This window comes from Perca flavescens, chromosome 7, assembly GCF_004354835.1.
Source record: "Perca flavescens isolate YP-PL-M2 chromosome 7, PFLA_1.0, whole genome shotgun sequence".
NCBI lineage: Eukaryota > Metazoa > Chordata > Actinopteri > Perciformes > Percidae > Perca > Perca flavescens.
The window spans coordinates 65,949-82,744 of record NC_041337.1 but is presented as its reverse complement, the minus strand read 5'-3'; the positions used below and the strand labels follow the sequence as shown (position 1 = coordinate 82,744).

Below are 16,796 nucleotides of genomic sequence, written 5' to 3'. Positions count from 1 at the left end.
CTTGAGAGTTTGTGAGGAGAATCCTGCCTAAATCAACAACTACTAGCATTGGGTCCTCTGATTGGAAATCATCAGGGAAAATCACCTGGGGTGCACAGATGTCCAATTTCATGGTCCAACGCTTACTGTTTTCCTATAAAGCAAACACATTAGATGCATTTAGAAATTATTTAACTGCCAATTATTTCTACTATACTTCATGCCCCCATCCAGTGAGTCTCTCTTACAATAAACTCTCCCACAAGTAGCTGATCAATTGTTTGTCGGATCTCTGCCTTGGTCTGCATCTTCAGCTTGTTGTACTGCCTCCTGGCAGCCTCTGCTACTCTCAGCTCCAGCTCTGACTGATAGCCAAAACCTGAGGATCAAAGAGATATGTTTAAGATACAATAATCTGCTGGTATTAAAAAATGTCAGAAGTATATGAGAAATTATACAAAAACTACGTAGTTTAAAATAACCTAGAATGTGAGTGAGTAATGTTTCTTTAAAGTGGTGTTGAAATATTTTACGGACTAGTCTACTTCTATAATCAGAGAGAAAATGTGTTACTAATAATAATTCTTATTTAGTGAGACTGTGTTATTATATCAAATAAATGTTTTACAGGCTTAAGGTTGTCAATCCTTTCCACCTCCAGGCCCTGGTCAGTAGCAGGAGAGCCCTCCCATGTCTTGGAAAGCCGACCACCAGCTCTTTAGTTTTGGAATTGTTCGGTTCCAAGTAGCGACAGCACCAGTCAACAAGTGACAAGACCTCATCTCTCATGTCGTACAAGATTAACCCTACCACTGTTCACCATCAGCAAATGGCCAAAAGTAAAGGCAAAAAGGCTCTGAGACTGGAGAAAACTTACAACGCTAGCATTACTCCAAACCGGCTACACGTGGATGAAGCTAGCAACAATTGACATGCGGGATGTGGATGAAACTAGCGGACAAGAAAAAGATGGTGAGTTGTTTGAGGCAAGTCCAGATGTACAATTTGAATCTGAGGCCCTTGCGAATGCACTTCTAGATACTAAAACCTACAACAAAAAAGGTCAAACGTGACCACAGATGTGTTATCTGGGAAACATGAAAAGACTTTGCAGAAAAACTATGCTATAGAAAAATACGACAGAGTCAACTTTGAAACAGATGGAAAAGATAACCTTGACCGTTGAGCAGCTTACTTTGGATGTTAAACAACAGAAACACACACTGGAAGGCATGAAAAAAGAGATAAATATATTACAAGCAGAAAATAAAACTCTGAAGGCTAACATTGCTGACTGTCAGAGTTACAGTCAAGGTGGTCCCTGAAGATTCACGGCGTGAGGGAGGAAGATGGAGAAAATATCAGAAGCAGAATCAGTCTCAGTCTGAAGGACGGGGTCAACATCGTCCATCGCATCGGGCAGGACAAGACGGCTCAAGTAGATCAACCATCATCCTTTTTGCAATGCAATGTTTTTAGGATGCTGTCTGGAAGGAGGCGAAAGGCTCAAAGTTTCTTCCAGACAACAAACTCAGGCTCACAGAAGCACTGCCCCCTGAAGAGAAAGCAGCCAGAGAGAAGCTGTGGCCCTTGGTAAGAAAGCTAGAGAAAAGCTTCTTTTCGTGGCCCTTTTGTCTTCATAAGTGGAGAGAAGATTGACTGCACCTTATCAACTCAGTTAATGTAGTCCAATTTGCACCTTATTGACTTATTTAACTAAGGAGCCAAGCCAAAACTTTATTTGTGCTCTTTTTTTTTTCTTTTTATCATCAAAATGAATTTGATGTGGGTGTCACAGAAGCTACATTCATGGACACACTAAAAAGGAACATTAGTCCTACATGAGACTTTTTTCTGTAATGCCATTTTTCTCTTTCCAGAAAAAAAACAAACTTTATTATTCCAACCTTAAAGGGGTGATAGAATGCAAAACCGATTTTCATAGTTGAATAACAACAGTTCAGGGGGTAAATACGACATACATATAAGCACAAAATCCCATTGACACCCCTTTACTATGAAAATCTCATATTTTGAATCTGCCGCTGAAAATCTCAACAAAGTTAGTTGCTTACGAAAACGGATGGCTAATTGCAAATTTTGTCTGACTGTGTGTCGGAGTTCAGCGGTCGGTGCTGCCTGGGTTGCTATATCGCCGTCCTGCCTGTCCTCCGTCATAGACCCCGGCCTGCTGTGAGCTTGAATGAGCTCGGCCAGCGGCCCGGTGCTCAATACCCGCGCAAACTTACCCTTTTCTGGGTGACTGGACTACCACACGCCGCTGCCCTGACAGAGCTCCACGGCCTGCAGCTCGCTGTTCTCCCTCTCCTCTTCCTGCTACCGGCCGGCCGGTGAGTGACTGAAAGCGCGGACAGCGAGCTTGTTACGCCCGCAATCTCTTACCACAGGTTCCAGTTAATCTTATAATGGATATGTGTGTTGAGTTATTTAAACAAACAATCAGGGAAATAAACGCCTCTTGTCCGCGAGTCTCACTGATAGAGCCACGGTGAGCTGGAGTCCATCAATGAGAGCTAGCTAGCCTCCTCCTAACTCTGACATTCACAAAAATGCATTCAATTGAAATCCGAAATCGGACAAGTGTTAGCTAAGCTTTGTAAAGCCTTGGGGAACCTGTAATATACATGCCATGATGAAATTCAAACTGTAAATATACTATAGTTATGCCGAAAGTGTAGCTGGCTAGCTGCAATATTTCCCCATTGTATTGAATGGGACATATAGATGTTATATAAGTGGCATGACAAAATTCAAACTGTAATTAAAGCTGCGAGCAGCGATGAACGGGCCCTCGCGCCTTGGCGCGCGTCGGGGTAACCGGCGGACGCCGCTCCTTGCGACCGTGCATTCGCGCGGCATTCAGACGCCGCAAATCGTCAGCAATGAAAAGGGAACTCCCCGCCGAGTTCAACGACACCTCACACAAGACTCTACGTCATACGGTTCAAATGTTATGAAAGGGGGCATGGCTTAAGCATAGGGGGCGGGCCAAACCAGGACCAATGAAGAAGGAACTCTCTGGTGAGTTCAATGACACCTCACACAAGACTCTACCTTAAACGGTTCAAATGTTATGAAAGGGGGCGTGGCCTGAGTAAGTGGGCGTGGTCATATTATAGGGGGCGGCTCAGTATCAGATGTAGACCACACATTCTGAGTTTCATGCAAATCGGATGATGTTTGTCATATAAGGCAGATTTCCTGTTGCCAGCGGGGGGCGCTATGACCAAAAGTCAATTTTGGCCTGTAGCTGTCCTCAAGCATGGACCCTTGTCAATTGTGAGAAATTTCAGGCAGATACGACAACGTACACTCAAGTTACAACAACTTCTTTGTTCATCGCTAAACACTCAAAATGGCCGCCACGCCAACACCGTCTGACGAAAAGTTTTTCTTTTAATAACTTTTCATCTTTAAGGTGTTGGGATGGTACAGACCAAGTTTGAAGTCCTCAAAAAGCCAATTCATTTGACGGGAAAATAAAAATAATAATAGAAAGAAACAATAATTCCTTCAGTTTCAATAGGGCCTTCGCCGCTGTCGGCGCTCGGGCCCTAAATATATTATAGTTATGCCGGCAGCCGACCGTGGAGCCCCGTAGTGCAATAATCCACAAAGGGTGACTTTGCGCTGGGTATGGAGCCCAGCAGGCTGTCGCTTTCTCGTCAGACTGTGTGGAGCTCCTAAAGTCCGACACGTCTTACCAAATTTGCAATTAGCCATCAATTTATGTAAAACGGCCCATATTTGAGCTTTATATAGTTGATTTCTCGCATAAAAAAAGTCTCAGAAGTGAATTTGGTAACAAAACATTGCATGTCTGGAATATGCGATTCTGTCGCTTCTCTAATGTGTGTATTGGGGATTTGCTCAACCAATCAGCGCGCGTCTCTAATGTGTGTATGGCAATTCGCTCAACCAATCAGCGCGCAGCTCATCTAAATATTCATGAACATACCATATTTGGAAGAAAAGCTCTTGTTACAAATAGGGCCAAAACACAGGGATGAATAAGGGCCAATAAAATATCAACCAAGCCATTTTCAGCCCAACCAATGTTACATACCCCATTAGGAGACCATAAGGAACAATGTGAAATACCCTATATAATCATTCTATCACCCCTTTAAGCATTATACTTATGGACAATTTGCGGTTTATATACACACACAGATATATGTGACTGACCCAAGACCTATCTGGGGCAAAATTATAGTTTTAAGAAGTTCTGGGTGTTTTTTTTTTTTTTTTTTATTTCTTATTTTCTTAGCATATATATTTGTGTGGTATGTCAACTACAAATCTCAGCAGAAGAAGCAGCTGGACAGAATTGTTTGCTCCGCCAAAAGAAAATCAACAGCTGTAAACTCACCCCATCCCTGCATTCAGCGCAAGTTCTAAAAGGTACAACAGGACTCTGCGCACCCTGTCAACCGCCTCTTAATAACTCTCCCCTTAGGGAAAAAGACTCATTCAAACCTAAGACATCCCGTTTCCTCAACAGCACTTTCTGCAGAACCATCTAATTACTAAATGGCTGCCAAATCTGCACCAGCACTTAACAAAAGCAACTAATTAAGTATTACTAAGTATTTTAAAGCACCTGACACTTCATTGTATATTCATTGCACTATACTTTCCTCTTGGACTGTTAATATCTTACATCCACAGATTGTATTTAACAGGGTTTCTGCACATTTTTAACAGCAAATTTATCAGCAAATATCTTTATTTTTTTTAAGACCTTTTTTAAGTCCTTAAGACAAAAAAACAGGAAAAAGTTCAGCGCGACATGACACAGAATGGTGTGGCAAAGCGTAGCGTGTTACAGCTCACCACAGCCACGCTCAAGACAGGTCACAGGGACACGACAACTTTTATACCAAGTGCTGATTCGCCTTACAACCCTGACCAGTGTTGGGCAAGTTAATTCCAAAATGTAATACATTATAGATTAATAGTTACTGTCATTTGAGAGTAATTGAGACATTGTCAGAACTTAAAAATCAAACATTTTATTTAAGACTTTTTAAGGACCTCACATGCACTCTCTCAGTCCAGTAGAAGACAACTTGAAAAAACAATTAGACAAAAGCTTCATATTCTCTGTTGGGATCTATTCACCGTGTGTCCCTCCTAGGAAGACGGAGAAGCCTAGGCCACACAGACAGAATTACAGTGAACCGGAAAGGATTTCTGTTTTTGTTCCTTTTCCCTACTTTTTGAAAACTAAAGACATCTTTTTGTTGAAAACTTGATTGATGTGTATTAGTCCTCCTTTTTTCTGTTTGCTCAATCACTTTGGTAACAGAAGTGCCATAATGTGTACAGGAAAAGGTGTGCCAATAATGTGAAATTACACCTGTCTTGGTAAACATTTTATGTACTCCAAAAATGTAGTTTCACTACTTACCTGAGGTATGAACTCTTCCTTTGTAGAAAAACTCAGTCACTTTTTTGATTGCTTGTGGGTTGTAGATGATGTTCAATGGACTAGTGTTGACTTCCAGCCTCCTCTCAAACTTACACCTCACAGGGTTACGCTCATAAATCATCTCAAACACCGGTGATGAGCACTCTGCATTGCATCCTGACAACACAAAAACAATACAAACATGGTATCTATTAAGAGACAAACGTGTTAGTAAAAGCTGGTGGGAGTATGATGTGTTGCTACTCATACTGCCACCAAAATTGGACTATTCACACATCCATACTGAAAGTCAAAAGCCCTGCAAGCAGCCCCTAGAGGCTTGCATTGTCATTACACCACACAATATGAACATTTTCATTATCAGGACTTCCCCCTACATCAGTCCCCAATAAACCACGTCAGTCTATTTTTGCTATGTCATTGAATACAGAGTAACACATAACAACATGGCAAGCTCTACACATGTGTGTCAAAATTAAACCTAACTGAAATGGAAACAGATTGCAAAATGCATGCTCTGCTTCTTCACCCTGATTTTTGCTCATCTCTGTTTACTGAGCAAGTTTGAATTATTCTTTGTCCAGAGACGAAGATGCTATGGGACTATCCAGTAGAGATGGCCCGATACCACTTTTTTGCTTCCCGATACCTGAACTTGTGTATCGGCCGATACCGAGTACCAATCCGATACCAGAGTGTCATATATTTCATTATGTTTTAACAGCTGTATACTACTATCCCTATATGGATGTGATATGATTTCTATCTTTGTTGTCGGTCTGGCTCAGGTTAAACTCTTTGTGAAACATGAACAAACACAAACAATGAATGCCCCAGAACTTTCTTTTATTCTCCAGTTTGACAGTAAGTTATAGCGGAAAAAGAACATAAATAAACTACTTTAATGTAGATTTTCTTTAGGGCTTTATTACGTGGTATCGGATTGGTGCATAAACTCCAGTACTTCCCAATACTGATACCAGCGTTTTAGGCAGTATCGGAGCAGATACCGATACTGGTATCGGTATCGGAACATCTCTACTATACATTTTTTCTATGTCAGAACGTATTCGGCAAAGGCGTTTCAATATCCCATTTAGCAAATTTTTTCCCACAAAGACAAAAACCTCCTCAAGCGAGGGTTAAACCTTTTTCTGCACAATTGTGAAAGTTTTATTGTGAATATAAATACATAATAGGAAACTCAGCTAATGTCACAAGCTCCGAGAAAGTATTATCTAATATTGTTTGAATCCTCTCCGGGAACCATCACCTTATCGTGGTGGAGAGGTTTGTGTGTCTCTATGAACCTGAGGGCTGTGTTGTCTGGAGCTTTGTGCTCCTAGTAGGGTCTCCCAAGGCAAAGTGGTCTCAGGTGAGGGGCCAGACAAAGAATGGTTCAAAAACCCTATGAGTGACCGAGGTAGAGATGGAGTGACCCTGCCCGGAGGAAGATGGCGGGCTCGTCAGCGAGCATCTGGTGGCCGGGTTTGCCACGGAGCCCGGCCGGGCACAGCCCGAAAAAGCTACGTGGCTCCCATCTCTCCAGCCCATGGGCCCACCACCTGTGGGAGGAACCGCTGGGGTCGGGTGCGCTGCCACATGGGTGGCAGTGAAGGTCAGGGGCCTCGATGGACCAGACCTGGGCAGCAGACGCTGGCTCTGGGGACATGGAATGTCACCTCTCTGTGGGGAAAGGAGCCGGAACTGGTGCGGGAGGTGGAGCGCTACCGGTTAGATTTGGTGGGGCTTAACTCTACGCACAGTCTGGGTTCTGGAACCATACTCCTTGTTAGGGGTTGGACTCTTTTCTTCTCCGGAGTTGCCCAGGGTGTGAAGCGCCGGGTGGGTGTGGGGATACTCACAAGCCTCCGGCTGAGGACCGCTACGTTGGAGTTTACCCTGGTGGACGAGAGGGTCGCCTCCCTACGGCTGCGGGTTGTGGGGGGGGAAACGGTTGTTTGTGCATATGCACCAAACGAGAGTTTGGAGTATTCGGCCTTCTTGGAGACCTTGACGGAAGTCCTGCATGGGGCATGTCCATTGTTCTGCTGGGGGACTTCAACGCGCACGTGAGCAATGATGGAGACACATGGAGAGGCGTGATAGGGAGGAACGGCCTCCCTGATCTAAACCAGAGTGGTTGTTTGTTGTTGGACTTCTGTGCTAGTCATGGATTGTCTACAACAAACACCATGTTCGAACATAGGGATGCTCATAAGTTGGTACCAGAGCACCCTAGGCCAAAGGTCAATGATTGATTTTATAATCATTTCATCTGATCTGAGGCCACATGTTTTGGACACTCGGGTGAAGAGAGGGGCGGCGCTGTCAACTGATCACCATCTGGTGATGAGTTGGGTCAGGGGGTGGGGGAAGACTCTGGACAGACCTGGTAAGCCCAAACGGGTAGTGCGGGTAAATTGGGAACGTCTGAAAGAGGCCCCTGTCCGACAGACTTTCAACTCACACCTCCGGCGAAGCTTTTCGTGCATCCCTGTGGAGGCTGGGGGCATTGAACCCGAGTGGACAATGTTCAAAGTTTCCATTGCTGAAGCTGCGGCGAGGAGCTGTGATCTTAGGTGCCTCAAGGGGCAGTAACCCACGAACACCGTGGTGGACAACGGTGGTCAGGGAAACCGGCCAACTGAAGGAGTCTTTCCAGGATATGTTATCCCAGAGGACTCCGGAGGCAGTTGCAGGGTACCGAAGGGCCCAAAGGGCTGCAGCCTCTGCCCTGAAAGAGGCAAAGAAGCGGGTGTTGGAGAAGTTTGGAGAAAACATGGAGAAGGACTTTTGGTCGGCACCAAGGTGCTTCTGGAAAACTGTTCGCCACCTCAGGAGGGGGAAGCGGGGAACCATCCAAGCTGTGTACAGTAAGGATGGGACACTGTTGACCTCAACTGAGGAGGTAATAAGGCGGTGGAAGGAGCACTTTTGAGGAACTCCTGAATCTGACTAATACCCCCTCTATGTTAGAGGCAGAGCTGGAGGATGATGGGGGATTGTTGTCAATTTCCCAGGCGGAAGTCACTGATGTAGTCAAACAACTCCACAGTGGCAAAGCTCCGGGGATTGATGAGATCCGTCCAGAAATGCTCAAGGCTCTGGGTGTGGAGGGGCTGTCCTGGTTGACACGCCTCTTCAACATTGCGTGGAAGTCTGGGACAGTGCCAAAGGAGTGGCAGACCTGTGGTTCCCCTTTTTAAAAAAATGAGGACCAGAGGGTGTGTGCCAATTATAGGGGTATCACACTTCTCAGCCTCCCTGGTAAAGTTTACTCCAAGGTGCTGGAAAGGAGGGTTCGGCCGATAGTCCAACCTCGGGTTGAGGAGGAACAATGCGGATTCCGTCCTGGTCGTGGAACAATGGACCAGATCTTCACTCTCGCAAGGATCCTGGAGGGAGCCTGGGAGTATGCCCAACCAGTCTACTAGTTTTGTGGATCTGAAAAAGGCGTATGACCGGGTGCCCCGGGAGATACTGTGGGAGGTGCTGCGGGAGTATGGGGTGAGGGGGTCTCTACTCAGGGCCATCCAATCTCTGTACGACCGAAGTGAGAGCTGTGTCTGGGTTCTCGGCAGTAAGTTGGACTTGTTCCAGGTGAGGGTTGGCCTCCGCCAGGGCTGCGCTTTGTCATCAATCCTGTTTGTAATATTTATGGACAAGATATCAAGCCGTAGTTGGGGTGGGGAGGGGTTGCAGTTCGGTGGGCTGGGGATCTCATCGCTGCTCTTTGCAGATGATGTGGTCCTGATGGCATCATCGGCCTGTGACATTCAGCACTCACTGGATCGGTTCACAGCCGAGTGTGAAGCGGCTGGGATGAGGATCAGCACCTCTAAATCTGAGGCCATGGTTCTCAACAGGAAACCGATGGAGTGCCTACTCCAGGTAGGGAATGAGTCCTTAACCCAAGTGAAGGAGTTTAAGTACCTTGGGGTTTTGTTCGCGAGTGAGGGGACAATGGAGCGGGAGATTGGTCGGAGAATCGGCGCAGCGGGTGCGGTATTACATTCAATATATCGCACCGTTGTGACGAAAAGAGAGCTGAGCCAGAAGGCAAAGCTCTCGATCTACCGGTCAGTTTTTGTTCCTACCCTCACCTATGGTCATGAAGGCTGGGTCATGACTGAAAGAACGAGATCCAGGGTACAAGCGGCCGAAATGGGTTTCCTCAGGAGGGTGGGTGGCTGGCGTCTCCCTTAGAGATAGGGTGAGAAGCTCAGTCATCCGTGAGGAGCTTGGAGTAGAGCCGCTGCTCCTTCGCGTCGAAAGGAGCCAGTTGAGGTGGTTCAGGCATCTGGTAAGGATGCCCCCTGGGCACCTCCCTAGGGAGGTGTTCCAGGCACGCCCAGCTGGGAGGAGGCCTCGGGGAAGACCCAGGACTAGGTGGAGGGATTATATCTCCAACCTGGCCTGGGAACATCTCGGGATCCCTCAGTCGGAGCTGGTTAATGTGGCTAGGGAAAGGGAAGTTTGGGGTCCCCTGCTGGAGCTGCTCCCCCCGCGACCCGTCACCGGATAAGCGGACGAAGATGGTTGGATGTTTGAATTGAGAAAGTATTATTAAGTCAAAAGAAAACAAAAATCTTACCGGAGGTACTGCTGGATTGGCCCGATGGCTGGTTCATGACGACAACAACTTTATCCTGTAACAAGTGACAGGTGTTGAAAAGATGACACAACATACAGTAGAAAATATTACAATTATCATGCACTTGGGGAGCTGCAATTTACTTTTTCAAACTTTTCTTCACATTATGAACTCTGCCCACCCTTGCCTACCGTTTTAGGAGACACCAGGACAGGGAAGATGGTGCCCTGAGTAGTCAAGTCTCTCAAGAACAAACCACCCAGTTTAACAGATAGCATGGAAGACTCTGAGCGAGGGAGAGACTCCAAAATCACCTTCACTCCTGTGGAAATCAAGGCAGCAGTACATATGCTCTGAGTCTATTGGAACAACTGTGTCCGTCTATGGGACGAAAACACCTTTAACTCAGTAGACTACCCATTGTCAAAGAGACCTTTTTGTCTCAAAAACAATAGAGGGGAGTTGATAATAATATAGAACTCTCTAGCCCTTAATATTCACCCATAGAATCTCTTGGGAAGCAATTAAGGATTATTTTCATAATCTGTTAATTATCTTTACAATGTAGGCCTTGTTTGGACCTGGTTTTAACATCTGTCCTGAGTGATGGGATCACGGTGCGTGTGTTTTACCTGTCTGTTGAATGGGTCTCTAAATGCATCCTGAGTGACCAATTGTGATCGGATCTCACTTCCCCTCTCTATATGCAAATAAACACGTACATAATTCCCGTCCGCACATCCAAAATAAATATTTGAATGAAGACTTTTTATTGTTGTGGCTCAGGAGGTAGAGCGGTCATCTACCAATCAGAAGGTCGGTGGTTGGATTCCTGGCCTCTGCTGTCTACATATCTAAATGTCCTGAACCACAAATTGCTGCATGAATCTTTATCTTATGAGCAGGTGGTACCTTGGTAGCCCCAAAAGTGTGCGTGTAAATGTTGCTTTTAATGTAAAGCGCCTTGAGTGTATATACAATGGGAGCCAGAGTGCCACAACCAGGGAGCTTCTTCCCCGGAGATATTTTCTCGTCTAGCAGATTTCCTTGGATAGGGGTGGCACCTGGATCGTGGTTGCAGCTGCTGCCGTGGTCCTGCTTGAAGCCCTGCTACAACCTGCACTGCTACTATTACTAGTCATAGTTCTATTATCTTTATTGTTACTATAATTTCCACTGCGCATCATGTTATCCCATTATACCCACTGCTATAATTAATGAGTTATATTTCTGTATCTCCCCCAACCGGTCGCATCAGATGGTTGTTCTGCCTGAGCTTTCTGTCTGTTTAAAAGGAAGTTTTTCCTCGCCACTGTCGCACCAAATGCTTACTCTTGGGGGGAATTGTTGGCTCTCTGTAAATTACAGAGTGTGGTCTAGACCTACTCTATCTGTAAAGTGTCCTGAGATAACTTTTGTTAGGATTTGACACTACAAATAGAATTAAATTGAGTTTAGTGGTCGGTAAGACTAGAAAAGCGCTATATAAATGCAGTCCATTTACCATTTTTTACTCTGACATAAACCCTACATTATTACAGAAACGTGTGATGACTAATGACAAAGTGCTGCCTATTGGATAGCGGTATGTGTAATGTTTGGACTTTTGTTTGTACGGTCTGCTTTATTTTATTTCATGTTTGCTAATAGGAGTCATGTAAATTTACTGCTGATGAAGACCCAACATTTCCTGATTTGGCTGCTTCATAATAAAAGCATTTAAATAACAAAATAACAGGGGACTTGTATTGTGAAGAACGTATATGAAATGAAACAGCTGCTCTTTGATCACTAATCTTGCAAGGCTTGTAAGCAGCAGACGTTGCTACGTAAGAGCCTAAACGTCTGTGGTGATATCCTTCATATTCGTGAATTTGGGGACGTTCTATGAAACAGTTTACGGTTATTGTCTGCCATAATCCATCTCTGAATGTGATCTGAGTGATCGGATTTCTATGAGTCCTGGGTGCGTTTTCACCTGTCGTAGAGCTGTCCCCTGTAATTGGATCACTCAGGATGGATTTTAAAACTAGGTCAAAATGGGTCCATATAGTAAGAAGATGATCAACCAGATCAAATCTACCAAGGTTGTTATCTATTTGGTATCTTTGGTTGTATTTCAAACCGTTGCGGGAAATTCAATTTTCAAATAAATGCAAACAGCAGGATGGTTACATGGCAATATTAGATTTACAAAAAGATTTTGCATCAATTTAATAAAGAACCTTGATTTCTAAGGTATTAAATTGAATGGATTAGCCAAAAAATGTGTACACAGTTACTTAAGTGTGTCTTTTATCACTATAGTTATTCATATAACATTACCTATACTGTGTACTGTGATAAAATGTTTTATCCATATCACCCACCCCTAACTAAATGTCCAACAATATCCAACACCACCGATCTGGATAAAATCTGCATATTGATGCACTTCCACATTGCCAAACATTACACTCTTAACCCAAAAAACCCTGAATAATGTTTCTATTTGTCCCACACTGCTCCTGCGCACCTGAGAATTCCAACTGGATAAGCCCACTCTCATGCAGCTTGTCCGCCCTCCTGTCCTGGTGAAAGAGCGTGACAGCGCCCTTCTCCAGTAAGAACTCCAGCCGGGCAAACAGGTGATCTCGCCTGGTGAACGTGTTCAGAGTGTGAGAGTCCTCCAATGGGTCAAACAAGTCTTCTGTCTCTGCTGGAGAAGCATTGTATCGCCATGGTCAGCAGCCAGAATTTCTTGATATCCTATGAGTTTTTGCTTGTCATACAGTAATAAGATTTCAACCAATACTACAGAATATCAGATGATACAAAACACATACAGTAAATCTAACTTATTATACAGGAGTCCAGACTTATTCCACCATTATCTAATGTACCAGTATAAGTAATGCAAATTAAACCATTCTTGTGGTAGCAACTTCTGCTAGGGCAGACTAAAGAAGATGCTAAATGTTGTCAGCCCTTCTCTGGCACCAGACAGGAATGAGTCTCTCACCTAAAATATCCCAGGAGGATGGACTTGGCAAGAGCTCTTCAGGCCGGTCTGGGTCCTGGGAATCTCCATACCAGCCTCCCCAGCCCGGAAACCAAGACTGCAGGTACTGGATCATCCCTGAGCTCCCACTCTTGGGGATGGATGTGGTGGGTAAACAGGGCTGGGGGTCACTGCTGGGCTCACGCACATTCTGGAAGAGGAGACAGGGGTAGAACAAAGCCTGAAACTACAGTATAACAAAGACACATTTAGAAGATCAGTGAAAGTTTGATGATTGATTGTGATCAGTCATCTGTGTCATTTGTGAGTTCACATACACACACAGTCTGTTAAACCGTTGAAAGCTGAGTAACGTTAACAGAAAGGCCACTTATTTTCCCTCAAAGGCCACGAAGACCATTAAACACAAGTGTATGAATCATCTAAGCTTACCTCTGCAATCTCTTCCTGCTTTCGAAACCAGTCATGGACAATTTCTCTGAGACTCTGCAGCTCCTCTAACGTCTGCTCCTCTTCCACACGCTCCAGCTCAATCTAGGTGATAAAGACAAACTCAGGCATCAGTTCATTGATGTGTGTTTGTCAGTGTGTTCTCAAAGTAACAAACTGGGTTAAACTGGGGGACCTATTAATGTACTTGGGGGCAGGCAGCTCAGACATTATGAAAACATTTGGTAAATAAAAAGTGATGTGGTAACCTTTAAGCTGCAAATATGCTTCATTAGAACTGCTTGTCAGATGTTCGAATAGCTTTACCACCATGGTGGCAGTGTCTAAGAACTATGACAGATTACAAGCCCACACCCTCCTCCTTGTTAAGTGCTGAGTCTATAGCAAGTGAACTAAACTATTCACAAAAACAAAAAAACTAAAATAGTTAGCTTAAAATATTGCATAACAGGCTACAATGGTTAGCTAAAGTAAATGCGTTAACGGTTCAAACATTCAGCTTCACTCCAAGTAGTAGTAGTAGTACGATTTGCTGACCAAACCAACCTAAATATTGACCGTTCAGTAGTATGAAAAATAGCAATACCCACTTTTATATAATGAATAGTATTAACATTTGGAACATTGTGAATGAATGAAGGGGTACGGAAGGGGAAAATCAGAGCAGAAAGGATGGGAACTACTGCTCTCCACCAGCCTCTCTCACCTGGAAATGAAGGGAACCTATGGTAGATTGCTGTTCACTGACTACAGTTCAGCCTTTAACACTATAGTTCCTCCTCAAAGAGCTGGGATTAAACACCTCACTTTAGATCTACATTATATGGACACTATGTACATAGGAGTAGCCTACTACATTGCACATGTTGTATAGAAATGTATATTTAAAATATATTTATGCATTTAATTAGTGGAAACTTGTTTAAATATAAGTTTCTATTATATTTAGTCATAACATATTTACACAACGCTTGACTCTGAACTGTTCTTACCTTCACCGTACAGGTTTTTGTACACCAAATTGTTTATTTGTTTTTGTTTTAAAAAGCTGATGTTTTCATGACATCTCTGTTTTATTGTTTTGTGAAATATTATTATTAAATAATAAAACTGTACCTTTTAATTGTAATCTTCTTTGGGGGGGAATACATATAAAAAAGGTAATACTAGGTCAAGTTAGGTTAGTCAAACTGCTTAGCTATTTTCAGTTTTCTTCCATTTTATCTTATGAAAAGATTTGCGTCATTGTTAAATCAGATCATTTTATGAGTTCTATTAATAAAATGAAGGGAATATGAGGGACAATATTCAGTAGTCGTTGTTGTTCAGATGCGGTATTTGGGTGTTTAAGGATCCGAGGAATCTATTTACCTAGATGTTTGTTGATACATCATGTCTGTGTTACAGTGTAGTACCTCTTCCTGAGAACTCAGTGTGACTCCTTTGAGCCTTCGGAAGTAGAGGCTGGTGTATGTCTGGGCATCTTGGGCCCGCTGCAGAGCAAAGCCCCAGCTGCCTCGCCGCCGCTGCTCTCTGATTTCACTCAGGTTGGCCTGAATGGCAAACATCCACCACTGCCGGCAGCTGCAGGGAAAAACTATGTTACAAGCTCAAATCTGATTCAAAGTTGCATCATTACACACACACACACACACACACACACACACACACACACACACACACACACACACACACACACACACACACACACACACACACACACACACACACACACACACACACACACACACAATGTGTATTGAAATGTGATGTAGCATGCTCTTAAGGCTGTGCTATAAGACTAGTGTGAAAAATAATACGGTTGGATAATTCCATTTTACTTTGTTTAAGAGACAGAGGCTGAACTGGATTTTTGTGCCGGAAGAAGTTTGCAGATGTAAGAAAGTCATTTGACTGTTGGACTGTGACTGTGAACTTACTTCCCAGAAATTGGCACTTTTGGTCTCCACTTTTGGTAAAGCATCTCTCTCTCCCAACGGTCCAGCTCTTTAAGGAATGCCATGATTTGCTGGTATTGGACCTACGAGAGAAGAGAAACACAGTCAGTCACTACTCTGTCTGCATGCTCCTGTTACACTAGCTCATTACTGGATAAAAACATAGACTGTATCAAATATGGACGTAGCAGGGCTGTAGTCAAGTCCAATTTTGTTGAGTCCAAGACTAGGACTAGTCCAGACTGAGTCAAGACAAAGTCCAAAGAGGTTTGAGTCCAATCAAGACCATGTCCAAATGAGTGACAGGCAAGACGGAGAGAGAAACAAAAGAATCCTCTTCAAGACCACTTACTTACCTGTTCATTTATGTGATGTGAGACAGTATATCTTCTATTTTAAGATGATCATTTTGCTTTATTATTTGTAATGATCAAAAAGCAGGTGCAGAGTAACAACACTGTAGGATCAAATTAGGCCATATTATTTACTTTTAAAAGGAACACGCCGACGTATTGGGAATTTAGCTTATTCACCGTAACCCCCAGAGTAAGACAAGTCGATACATACCCTTCTCATCTCCGTGCGTGCCGTAACGCTGTCTGACGGTTCCAGCATTAGCTTAGTCCAGCACAGATCCTGCAGGTAACTGGTTCCAACTAGCCTACTGCTCCGAATTGTGACAAAAGTGACAAAATAACGCCAACATGTGGGTTAGGTTTAGGGTTAGGGCTATTTACAGGTTGTGATTTGTATAGTCACAGCGTGTACAAAAAACATGAGACACAGCCATCTTCTAACAGTAAACAAACCGGGAACTATATTCTCAGACAGACAGTCTTGCTGTGAGCATATCACTCCGCCCAAGTACTATATTCTTCCGCCTGAGAATATAGTTCCCGGTTTGTTTACAGTTAGAAGACGGCTATAAATCACAACATGTAAATAGGAACATGTTGCCGTCATTTTGTCACTTATTCGGAGCAGTAGGATTACTGGAACCATTCACCTGCATGTTCTGTGCTGGCCTGATGCCGCTGGAGCCGTCAGACAGCCTTACAGCATGCACGGAGATGAAAAGGGTATGTATCGACTTGTCTAACTCTGGGTTTACGGTGAATAAGCTAAATTCCCAATAAGTCAGCGTGTTCCTTTAAGTAGAGCAATTTCACATGAAGCTAAAGTGCAACTTCTCATTTTAGATGTTGAGTTTTATTATACTGGTGTAACAAGAACAGTCTGGACTGCTGATGGAAAATGAAACAAATAATTATCAACACAGGTGTCAATAAAAAAATGGAAATTTTCCCATTGTTGAACTTATTACTTGTCCCGAAGAATCCATAGTACAAAGTGCTC

General features: G+C 43.8%; 1 protein-coding gene across 6 annotated transcripts in view; it reads right to left on the bottom strand.

The window, feature by feature from the left end:
- vps13d (vacuolar protein sorting 13 homolog D) overlaps positions 1-16,796 on the bottom strand; it is a 117,185-nt gene that overhangs the window by 81,883 nt on the left and 18,506 nt on the right. For all 6 annotated transcript variants that reach the window (XM_028583732.1, XM_028583733.1, XM_028583735.1 and 3 more), the window contains 10 exons: positions 15,423-15,523; positions 14,898-15,066; positions 13,465-13,566; positions 13,033-13,222; positions 12,547-12,729; positions 10,223-10,353; positions 10,032-10,086; positions 5,414-5,590; positions 228-358; positions 1-133 (listed from right to left, as the gene is read on the bottom strand). In XM_028583732.1, the coding sequence (XP_028439533.1) occupies positions 1-133; positions 228-358; positions 5,414-5,590; positions 10,032-10,086; positions 10,223-10,353; positions 12,547-12,729; positions 13,033-13,222; positions 13,465-13,566; positions 14,898-15,066; positions 15,423-15,523 (1,372 nt within the window). The remainder of the gene's footprint in view (positions 134-227; positions 359-5,413; positions 5,591-10,031; positions 10,087-10,222; positions 10,354-12,546; positions 12,730-13,032; positions 13,223-13,464; positions 13,567-14,897; positions 15,067-15,422; positions 15,524-16,796) is intronic.